The 11,889-nt window shown below is 43.4% G+C and overlaps 1 protein-coding gene across 2 annotated transcripts in view; it reads left to right on the top strand.

Annotated features, from left to right (window-relative positions):
• The window catches only part of nqo1 (NAD(P)H dehydrogenase, quinone 1), a 12,836-nt gene extending 1,448 nt beyond the window's left edge, over positions 1-11,388 (top strand). The window contains exons 2-7 of one of the 2 annotated variants that reach the window (XM_046333824.1): positions 3,850-4,017; positions 4,405-4,535; positions 5,000-5,113; positions 9,812-9,913; positions 10,266-10,559; positions 10,593-11,388. In XM_046333824.1, coding sequence (XP_046189780.1) covers positions 3,850-4,017; positions 4,405-4,535; positions 5,000-5,113; positions 9,812-9,913; positions 10,266-10,559; positions 10,593-10,625 — 842 coding nt within the window. In that variant the 3' untranslated portion in view covers positions 10,626-11,388. Of the gene's footprint in view, positions 1-3,849; positions 4,018-4,404; positions 4,536-4,999; positions 5,114-9,811; positions 9,914-10,265 lie in introns of both variants that reach the window. The other variant, XM_046333823.1, reaches the window with a different exon arrangement.
• The last annotated feature ends 501 nt before the right edge of the window (positions 11,389-11,889 follow it).

Genomic DNA, 11,889 nt, shown 5'->3' with positions numbered 1-11,889 from the left:
CTCTCAATCAGAAAGATTTCTGGGTCCCAGGTGTCTTACCTTTATACAGGTAACAAACTCTTAAAGGGAGTGCTCCTAATCTCTCAGTTTGTTACCTGTATAAAAGACACCTGTCCACAGAAGCAATCAATCAATCAGATTCCAAACTCTCCACCATGACCAAGACCAAAGAGCTCTCCAAGGATGTCAGGGACAAGATTGTAGACCTACACAAGGCTGGAATGAGCTACAAGACCATCACCAAGCAGCTTGGTGAGAAGGTGACAACAGTTGGTGCGATTATTCGCAAATGGAAGAAACACAAAAGAACTGTCAATCTCCCTCAGCCTGGGGCTCCATGCAAGATCTCACCTCGTGGAGTTGCAATGATCATGAGAACTGTGAGGAATCAGCCCAAAACTACACGGGATGATCTTGTCAATGATCTCATGGCAGCTGGGACCATAGTCACCAAGAAAACAATTGGTTTCACACTACGCCGTGAAGGACTGAAATCCTGCAGCGCCCGCAAGGTCCCCCTGCTCAAGAAAGCACATATACATGCCCGTCTGAATGATTCATAGGACAACTGGGTGAAAGTGTTGTGGTCAGATGAGACCAAAATGGAGCTCTTTGGCATCAACTCAACTCGTCGTGTTTGGAGGAGGAGGAATGCTGCCTGTGACCCCAAGAACACCATCCCCACCGTCAAACATGGAGGTGGAAACATTATGCTTTGGGGGTGTTTTTTTGCAGAGGGGACAGGACAACTTCACCGCATCAAAGGGACGATGGACGGGGCCATGTACCGTCAAATCTTGAGTGAGAATCTCCTTCCCTCAGCCAGGGCATTGAAAATGGGTCGTGGACAGGTATTCCAGCATGACAATGACCCAAAACACACAACCAAGGCAACAAAGGAGTGGCTCAAGAAGAAGCACATTAAGGTCCTGGAGTGGCCTAGCCAACCTCCAGACTTTAATCCCATAGAAAATCTGTGGAGGGAGCTGAAGGTTCGAGTTGCCAAACGTCAGCCTCGAAACCTTAATGACTTGGAGAAGATCTGCAAAGAGGAGTGGGACAAAATCCCTCCTGAGATGTGGATAAACCTGGTGGACAACTACAAGAAATGTCTGACCTCTCTGATTGACAACAAGTACTAAGTCATGTTTTGCAATACTTAATTCCCTCATTAAAATGCTAATCAATTTTTAACATTTTTTACATGTTTTTTATGGATATTTTTGTTTATTCTATTCTCACTGTTCAAATAAACCTACCATTAAAATTATAGACGGATCATTTCTTTGTCATTGGGCAAACGTACAAAATCAGCAGGGAATCAAATACTTTTTTTCTCCTCTCACTGTAGTAAGAGGATGGTGTGGAGCCTCCTGGTCAGCCTACAGTCAGTGCTGTGTGCAATAGGATATTGTTTTTGTATCCCACCCAAATGGCACACTCACCAGACCTGTTTTCCCATCACAATTCTCTCTGAAAGTATGTGATGACTGAATGCCGTACACAGGTACAGAACATTAGGAATGTACAAGCCGTCTACTGCTCATTGAGACGAAAGTTGAAATTGTCGTTGCTGCAAACAAACCTAGAATGTGTTTATGCACGTTTCCTGTTTATCCTGGATAAAGCCCACTAAATGGCATTTATTATTATTATTACCCCTGATTCAACTCACTGAGGGTTTGATGATAAGTTGACATGTTGAGTCCTCCAGTCCTCCCAACACGTTGTTGTTGTTGTAGCCCCTGACAAACTTCTCTATTGTTCTATTGTACTGGACTAACTAGGACCCCAAATCTATTGTTTTACTGTACTGGACTAACTACCCACTAATACATTCTGAGGCCAAATCACCCTCAACTCACTGAGGGTTTAGATGATAAGTTGACATGGACCCTGGTCAACTCCCCTATGGACCCCCAACACATTGTTGTTGCACTACCCTATGCCCCTGGTCACAAAAATTCCCTATTGTTCTATTGTACTGGACTAACTAGGACCCCAAATCTATTGTTTTACTGTACTGGACTAACTAGGACCCACATCTATTGTACTGGACTACCCCGGTCCAAAGTAGTGCATTACCCTATTGGACCCAGGTCAACAGTAGTGCACTACCCTATGGACCCTGGTCAACAGTAGTGCACTACCCTATGGACCCTGGTCAACAGTAGTGCACTACCCTATGGACCCTGGTCAACAGTAGTGCACTACCCTATGGACCCTGGTCAACAGTAGTGCACAACCCTATTGGACCCTGGTCAACAGTAGTGCACTACCCTATTGGACCCTGGTCAACAGTAGTGCACTACCCTATGGACCCTGGTCAACAGTAGTGCACTACCCTATGGACCCTGGTCCAAATTGTACCGGACTAACTAGGCCCCAAATCTATTGTTCTATTGTAGAGGACGAACTAGACCCCAAATATATTGTTATATTGTACTGGACTAACTAGGCCCCACATATATTGTTCTATTGTACTGGACTAACTAGGACCCCAAATCTATTGTTCTACTGTACTGGACTAACTAGGACCCACATCTATTGTACTGGACTACCCCGGTCCAAAGTAGTGCATTACCCTATTGGACCCTGGTCAACAGTAGTGCACTACCCTATTGGACCCTGGTCAACAGTAGTGCACTACCCTATTGGACCCTGGTCAACAGTAGTGCTCTCACTATACATACCCCTATTGACCCTGGTCAACAGTAGTGCTCTACACTATTGGACCCTGGTCAACAGTAGTGCTCTAGTGGACCCTGGTCAACAGTAGTGCTCTACACTATTGGACCCTGGTCAACAGTAGTGCTCTACCCTGGTCCTGGTCAAAGTAGTGCTCTACACTATTGGACCCTGGTCAACAGTAGTGCTCTACCCTATTGGACCCTGGTCAACAGTAGTGCACTACCCTATGGACCCTGGTCAACAGTAGTGCACTACCCTATGGACCCTGGTCAACAGTAGTGCTCTACACTATTGGACCCTGGTCAACAGTAGTGCTCTACACTATTGGACCCTGGTCAACAGTAGTGCTCTACACTATTGGGCCCTGGTCAACAGTAGTGCTCTACACTATTGGACCCTGGTCAACAGTAGTGCACTACCCTATGGACCCTGGTCAACAGTAGTGCACGATAAAGGGAATGGGGTGCCATGTGGAACACTGTCACAGTAATAATACAGTAATATGTTCTTAGAAAAGAAGGTTCTATCTAGAACCAAAAAGGGGTTTTCAGCTGTTCCCATAGTATAACCCTTTTGAAAAAAAAAACATTTTGGGTTCAGGGTAGAACCCTTTTTGGTTCCAGGTGGAACCCTTTTCTTTTCAAGAAGAACCCTTTTTGGTTCCGGGTAGAACTCTTTTTGGTTCCGGGTAGAACTCTTTTTGGTTCCGGGTAGAACTCTTTTTGGTTCCGGGTAGAACTCTTTTTGGTTCCGGGTAGAACTCTTTTTGGTTCCGGGTAGAACTCTTTTTGGTTCCGGGTAGAACTCTTTTTGGTTCCGGGTAGAACTCTTTTGGATTCCAAAAGGGTTCTACCTGTAACCAAAAAGGGTTCTCCTACGGCGACAGCCACAGAACCCTTTTGGAATCCTTTTTTCCAAAGGTGGAGTAAAAACCAGATGACAACACATTCATAATGAAAGGTAACTTGATGTGCAGTTTTGTTTTAGGGAAACAATTATGACTGATCCATCCACCACCTTATCATACGTGTGTGTGTGTGTGTGTGTGTGTGTGTGTGTGTGTGTGTGTGTGTGTGTGTGTGTGTGTGTGTGTGTGTGTGTGTGTGTGTGTGTGTGTGTGTGTGTGTGTGTGTGTGTGTGTGTGTGTGTGTGTGCCAGCTCAGAAGACAGTGCTGATTGTGTACGCCCATCAGAGTGGGGGGTCCTTTAACTCGGCAGCGAAGGATGTTGCCGTGGAAGCCCTCGGACAGCAGGGCTACAAGGTTGTTGTGTCTGACCTTTACGCCATGAACTTCAGAGCCTCCGCCACAATGGAGGATATCACAGGTACACACACAGGCTCACACACGCCAACACACGTGCCAAACAAACTCCACACACGTGCCAACACACGTGCCAAACAAACTCCACACACGTGCCAACACACGTGCCAAACAAACTCCACACACGCGCCAACACACGCGCCAACACACGCGCCAACACACGCGCCAACACACGCGCCAACACACGCGCCAACACACATGCCAACACACGTGCCAACACACGTGCCAAACAAACTCCACACACGTGCCAACACACGTGCCAAACAAACTCCACACACGCGCCAACACACGTGCCAACACACGCGCCAACACACGCGCCAACACACATGCCAACACACGTGCCAACACACGTGCCAACACACATGCTGCTGCTGTTCTGTCTCTTTGCCAGGTGAGGTGAAGAACCCGGAGCACTTCAAGTACGGAGAGGAGACCATGCATGCCTGGAAGGAGGGTCGACTCAGTGATGACATCATAGCTGAGCATCGGAAAGTGGAGGCGGCGGAGCTCGTCATCTTCCAGGTCAGAGGTCACGCACTCTTCCCAATCCCTCTCTCCCCCCTCCCTCTCTCTCTCCCCCTCCCTCTCTCTCCCCCTCCCTCTCTCTCCCCCTCCCTCCCTCTCTCTCTCCCCTCCTCTCTCTCCCCTCTCTCCCTCTCTCTTCTCTCTCCCCCTCCCTCTCTCTCCCCCTCTCTCCCCCTCTCTCTCCCTCTCTCTCTCTTTCCCTCTCTCTCTTTCCCTCTCTTCTCTCTTTCCTCTCTTTCACTCTTTCTCTTTCACTCTTTCCCTCTTTCCCCTCTCTCTCTTTCTGTCTCCCTCCCTCCCATCCCCCAACCTCTCTCTCTGTCTTTTCTTCGACTGTGCCCTGCTGCGTTTAAATTCTCCACCTTTCTCCCCAAAGTATTTAAGCCTACACTCCCCATCATAGTTTAACAATCATTGGATTGCTGTAGATGGAGTGTCAACCATCTCTCTCTCCCCATCAGTTCCCTATGTACTGGTTCAGCGTTCCAGCCATCATGAAGGGCTGGATAGACAGAGTCCTGACTCAAGGCTTTGCCTTCTCGCTGCAGAAGATGTACAACAACGGAATATTCAAGGTTTGACCTTTTGACCCTTCTGTTCATGTCTTTAGTTCCAGTAGCCTGTGTTAGTGTCATACCCATTGACAATGAGCAGGAAGAGTTCATGCCATGTATGGGCCCGACTCAGGAGGTTTTGATGTAAATGCAATGCTCCCACCTAATCAAGTCCCCACTTGTGACTGAAAACAAGGGTAGAGATGCCAATTGAAAAGCTCTCTGTTAAAAACGTAGATAGCTGGCTATATGACATAAAATCCTGTGTAAAATAGCTATAAGTCTATAAAGGTGCATTAACTGTAAAGCTATCAGTCACTAGTGGAAACATTTACAACTGAAATTAAGTTACGTTATCTTTGTTTATGTATTTTACCTCAGACAATCTGGTAGTAAGTTTGCTAGCTAGAACTCCTAGTAGTTTATGCTAACTAGCTAGCTGGCTAGCATTAACTGCTAGTGAATTTGCTAGCTAGCAAGTTAACATAAACTAGCGCTAACTGGGCTAGTCATTGTCTAAATGACAGGTAGAACCACATTCATAACCATAAAGGGGTAACTAGCCCCCAACACGCTCAACCAACATCTTATTACTTTACTACTTTACAAAAAAATTATCTACATTTTTCTCACTAAACAAATGTATTATTTAAGGCTTTCTCATATATATATATATATATATATATACAGTGCCTTGCGAAAGTATTCGGCCCCCTTGAACTTTGCGACCTTTTGCCACATTTCAGGCTTCAAACATAAAGATATAAAACTGTATTTTTTTGTGAAGAATCAACAACAAGTGGGACACAATCATGAAGTGGAACGACATTTATTGGCTATTTCAAACTTTTTTTTTAAATCAAAAACTGAAAAATTGGGCGTGCAAAATTATTATTATATATATATAACAGAGATCTAACTTCATTGGAATATATCTACAACTTTTTCAACATTTCAAAAAAAATAGATCAATTTACCACAATCGTTTTGTTGAATTGTCTCAAAGTGTGATGACATTGAGGACTTTTTTTGTGTTCAGCAAGAACAGTGACAGCCTGAGAAAGTGTTGCGAAAATCATTTAGTGACATCTTGTGGTCTTTATGTGAATTACAGCTAGTTACCACCTTCCATATGCTATAAAATACATTTTACCAAGACAAATATGATTCTTCATGTTCTGAATGGTTAATCAAAGCGGAATGAAGTCGGGACCTGCAATGGACAGTGGGCACTCGTTTCCTGATTCCGTTTTGTTCACGTTAATATACCGCTAGTTTGCGTTACTGCGTGACAGTAGGATGTTCTAAATTACACAGATTGAATGTGCGCCTAATGCTATTCTCTAGCAGCGTCTAGTCTAGCTGACCTAATGCTATTCTCTAACATCCTCTAGTCTAACTGACCTAATGCTATTCTCTAGCAGCGTCTAGTCTAACTGACCTAATGCTATTCTCTAACATCCTCTAGTCTAACTGACCTAATGCTATTCTCTAACATCCTCTAGTCTAACTGACCTAATGCTATTCTCTAGCAGCGTCTAGTCTAACTGACCTAATGCTATTCTCTAACATCCTCTAGTCTAACTGACCTAATGCTATTCTCTAACATCCTCTAGTCTAGTTGACCTAATGCTATTCTCTAACATCCTCTAGTCTAGTTGACCTAATGCTATTCTCTAACATTGTCTAGTCTAGTTGACCTAATGCTATTCTCTAACATCCTCTAGTCTAGCTGACCTAATGCTATTCTCTAACATCCTCTAGTCTAGTTGACCTAATGCTATTCTCTAACAGCGTCTAGTCTAACTGACCTAATGCTATTCTCTAACATCCTCTAGTCTAACTGACCTAATGCTATTCTCTAACATCCTCTAGTCTAACTGACCTAATGCTATTCTCTAACATCCTCTAGTCTAACTGACCTAATGCTATTCTCTAACATCCTCTAGTCTAGCTGACCTAATGCTATTCTCTAACAGCGTCTAGTCTAACTGACCTAATGCTATTCTCTAACAGCGTCTAGTCTAGTTGACCTAATGCTATTCTCTAACATCCTCTAGTCTAGCTGACCTAATGCTATTCTCTAACATCCTCTAGTCTAACTGACCTAATGCTATTCTCTAACAGCGTCTAGTCTAGTTGACCTAATGCTATTCTCTAACATCCTCTAGTCTAACTGACCTAATGCTATTCTCTAACATCCTCTAGTCTAGTTGACCTAATGCTATTCTCTAACATCCTCTAGTCTAACTGACCTAATGCTATTCTCTAACATCCTCTAGTCTAGTTGACCTAATGCTATTCTCTAACATCCTCTAGTCTAACTGACCTAATGCTATTCTCTAACATCCTCTAGTCTAACTGACCTAATGCTATTCTCTAACATCCTCTAGTCTAGCTGACCTAATGCTATTCTCTAACATCCTCTAGTCTAACTGACCTAATGCTATTCTCTAACATCCTCTAGTCTAGTTGACCTAATGCTATTCTCTAACATCCTCTAGTCTAGTTGACCTAATGCTATTCTCTAACATCCTCTAGTCTAACTGACCTAATGCTATTCTCTAACATCCTCTAGTCTAACTGACCTAATGCTATTCTCTAACATCCTCTAGTCTAACTGACCTAATGCTATTCTCTAACATCCTCTAGTCTAACTGACCTAATGCTATTCTCTAACATCCTCTAGTCTAACTGACCTAATGCTATTCTCTAACATCCTCTAGTCTAACTGACCTAATGCTATTCTCTAACATCCTCTAGTCTAGCTGACCTAATGCTATTCTCTAACATCCTCTAGTCTAGTTGACCTAATGCTATTCTCTAACATCCTCTAGTCTAGCTGACCTAATGCTATTCTCTAACAGCGTCTAGTCTAACTGACCTAATGCTATTCTCTAACATCCTCTAGTCTAACTGACCTAATGCTATTCTCTAACATCCTCTAGTCTAGTTGACCTAATGCTATTCTCTAACATCCTCTAGTCTAACTGACCTAATGCTATTCTCTAACATCCTCTAGTCTAACTGACCTAATGCTATTCTCTAACATCCTCTAGTCTAGCTGACCTAATGCTATTCTCTAACATCCTCTAGTCTAGCTGACCTAATGCTATTCTCTAACATCCTCTAGTCTAGTAATGACATCCTAAGTCTAGCTATTCTCTAACATCCTCTAGTCTAACTGACCTAATGCTATTCTCTAACATCCTCTAGTCTAACTGACCTAATGCTATTCTCTAACATCCTCTAGTCTAACTGACCTAATGCTATTCTCTAACATCCTCTAGTCTAACTGACCTAATGCTATTCTCTAACATCCTCTAGTCTAACTGACCTAATGCTATTCTCTAACATCCTCTAGTCTAACTGACCTAATGCTATTCTCTAACATCCTCTAGTCTAGCTGACCTAATGCTATTCTCTAACATCCTCTAGTCTAGTTGACCTAATGCTATTCTCTAACATCCTCTAGTCTAGCTGACCTAATGCTATTCTCTAACAGCGTCTAGTCTAACTGACCTAATGCTATTCTCTAACATCCTCTAGTCTAGCTGACCTAATGCTATTCTCTAACATCCTCTAGTCTAACTGACCTAATGCTATTCTCTAACATCCTCTAGTCTAACTGACCTAATGCTATTCTCTAACATCCTCTAGTCTAACTGACCTAATGCTATTCTCTAACATCCTCTAGTCTAGCTGACCTAATGCTATTCTCTAACATCCTCTAGTCTAACTGACCTAATGCTATTCTCTAACATCCTCTAGTCTAACTGACCTAATGCTATTCTCTAACATCCTCTAGTCTAACTGACCTAATGCTATTCTCTAACATCCTCTAGTCTAACTGACCTAATGCTATTCTCTAACAGCGTCTAGTCTAGCTGACCTAATGCTATTCTCTAACAGCGTCTAGTCTAACTGACCTAATGCTATTCTCTAACATCCTCTAGTCTAGCTGACCTAATGCTATTCTCTAACATCCTCTAGTCTAACTGACCTAATGCTATTCTCCTGATTTTTCACCACTTTTTTTTCTCTGGCCTCAATTGATTTAATCGCCCTGATTTTTGTCCATCCTACAAGGGTAAAACAACATCCTACAAGGGTAAAACAACATCCTACAAGGGTAATAAAACAACATCCTACAAGGGTAATAAAACAACATCCTACAAGGGTAATAAAACAACATCCTACAAGGGTAATAAAACAACATCCTACAAGGGTAATAAAACAACATCCTACAAGGGTAATAAAACAACATCCTACAAGGGTAATAAAACAACATCCTACAAGGGTAATAAAACAACATCCTACAAGGGTAATAAAACAACATCCTACAAGGGTAATAAAACAACATCCTACAAGGGTAATAAAACAACATCCTACAAGGGTAATAAAACAAACATCCTACAAGGGTAAAAAAAACAACAACAAACAACATTTTGAACAGATTATGACAGAGACATGAGGTTTGGACCATTGGTTTTTGTTTGAGCAGTACCTACACAATTAATATAGTATTTTACCCATTGGTCAAAAGATGAGTTTTTGTTTTGACACCCTACATAATATCTACCTTATGAAATGATACACTGCTCTTATTCAGTTCAGGCTATATTGCTTCTAGGTTAAGGGTAAATGGTGTTTTGGTGGAATGAATAGGGCCTCTGTGTTTGTTGGGAGTTACACTTCATACTCTTTATCATTGTACAGGACAAGAAAGCCATGTTGTCGTTCAGCACTGGGTCAATGCAGACTATGTACCGCCCTGACGGCCTCAACGGAGACATTAACGTCACACTGTGGCCCCTACAGGTAACGCAGGAAGACAGCCAGGGGGGAAGAGTTAAGATGTGACACACAAAAAAAAATATTTCACTGTATTTGCTTCTCATAGCTTTAGAAGACAATCAAGTGGCTTTGGGGATACTTGTGTGTCTCAAAATGAGTTTCCTTATACATTTTTATGCTTCAAGGTTACCTCCAAGTACCAAGTATTTCCAATGTGTTTCATTTAGTTTTGGATTTGCATTTTTTTGGGGGTCTATTTCATTGGTTCCATTGTAGCATATTGTGCAAACTAAACCAAGCGCAGTTTCAAGTATTTGCTACATGTATTTGACCCAGACTCCTCTCCTCTCTCCTCCACGTCCCTCCATCCTTCCAGAACGGCGTGCTTCACTTCTGTGGGTTCCAGGTGCTAGCCCCCCAGGTGTTCTGGTGTCCGGGACACAGCCCCCCCGCGAATCGGACAGCCATGCTGGATGGCTGGAGGGCCAGGCTGAAGACCCTGCTGGTCGAGCGACCCCTGACCTTTGCCCCCAGCGAGATGTTTGACCTGACCTTCCCCGGGGGCTTCGTGCTGCGGCCGGAGGTCAGGGAGGAGCAGAGCACCCGCCCCCACGGCATCACCACCGGACACCACCTGGGGAAACCCCTCCCCCCTGACAACCAGCTGAAGGCTGATGACCCCTCCCCTGACAACCAGCTGAAGGCTGATGACCCCTCCCCCCTGACAACCAGCTGAAGGCTGATGACCCCTCCCCCCTGACAACCAGCTGAAGTCTGATGACCCTTGGATAATGATTTCTCCAATAGAACCCAGAGAGTGTTCTTCAGTGGAAGCTTCTCTAATCAGATATGTAAAGTGCGGTGTCCCTCAGGGTAGTTCCCTTGGGCCAGTTACTCTTCTCTATTTTTACAAATGATTTGCCACTGGTCTTAAACACAAAGCTAGAATGACTACATATGCAGATGATTCCACACGCTACACATTAGTATCAGGTGTTTAGTAATAAAAACATTCTCTAAGACCTAAACCTCAGCTAGAGTTGTGTATAAAGGGTGTGACCGTTGAGCAAGTTGAGGAAGCTAAATTCATACTTATAAACTGGGTGCTTCGAGCCCTGAATGCTGATTGGCTAACAGCCGTGGTATACCACGGATATGACAAAACATTTATTTGGACTCTTCTAATTACGTTGGTAACCAGTTTATAATAGCAATAAGGCACCTCGGGGGGGTTTGTGGTAAATGGCCAATATTCCACGGCTAAAAGCTGTATCCAGGAACTCAGCATTGCGTCGTGCTTAAGAACAGCCCTTAGCCGTCGTAAATTGTCCATAAACCACATCCCCCGCCTTATTGCTTAAGTATAACAGTGGATGGTCGGTTATTATGGTCAAATCAAATTGACAGAGTTGTTGTGAAGATGGGGAGAGGTATGTCTGTTATAAAAATATGTTTATGTGTTTTTGAAACATCAAACTGCACTAGTTGTTCAGACTCTGGTCTGGTCTCATGTTGATTACTGTCCGGTAATATGGTCAGGTGGAGCAAAGGAGGAATCTAGCAAAGCTACCCTCTTAAAGGTGCTATCTAGAACCTAAAACCATTTAGAACCAAAGGAGAACCCTTTGAAGAACGCTTGTTGGTTCCAGGTAGAACTCTTTTGGTTCCAATAAGAACCTTTTCATAAAATGGTTCTCCCTAGAACCAAAAAGGGTTCTCCTATGTGGACATTTGAAGAATGGTTTTGGAGCCCTATTTTCTAAGAGTGAACAGCTGTCTCAAAACAGAGCAGCGCGCCTTGCCCTTAACTACACGCACAGAACTAACATCAACAACATGCATCCCAGTCTTTCCTGGTTGAGGGTTGACAAGAGATGAACTGCTTCTCTTCTGTTTGTTTTAATGATAAATACTACTGGAATGAACATTTCAGATTGTTTGCATAATCAAATAACACCCAGCAGAGACACCCCATACATACCCCACAAAGACATGCCACC

Source organism: Oncorhynchus gorbuscha, unplaced genomic scaffold, assembly GCF_021184085.1.
Source record: "Oncorhynchus gorbuscha isolate QuinsamMale2020 ecotype Even-year unplaced genomic scaffold, OgorEven_v1.0 Un_scaffold_536, whole genome shotgun sequence".
Lineage (NCBI taxonomy): Eukaryota > Metazoa > Chordata > Actinopteri > Salmoniformes > Salmonidae > Oncorhynchus > Oncorhynchus gorbuscha.
Note: the sequence above shows the minus strand (reverse complement) of the source record. Positions and strands in the feature narration are given on the sequence as shown.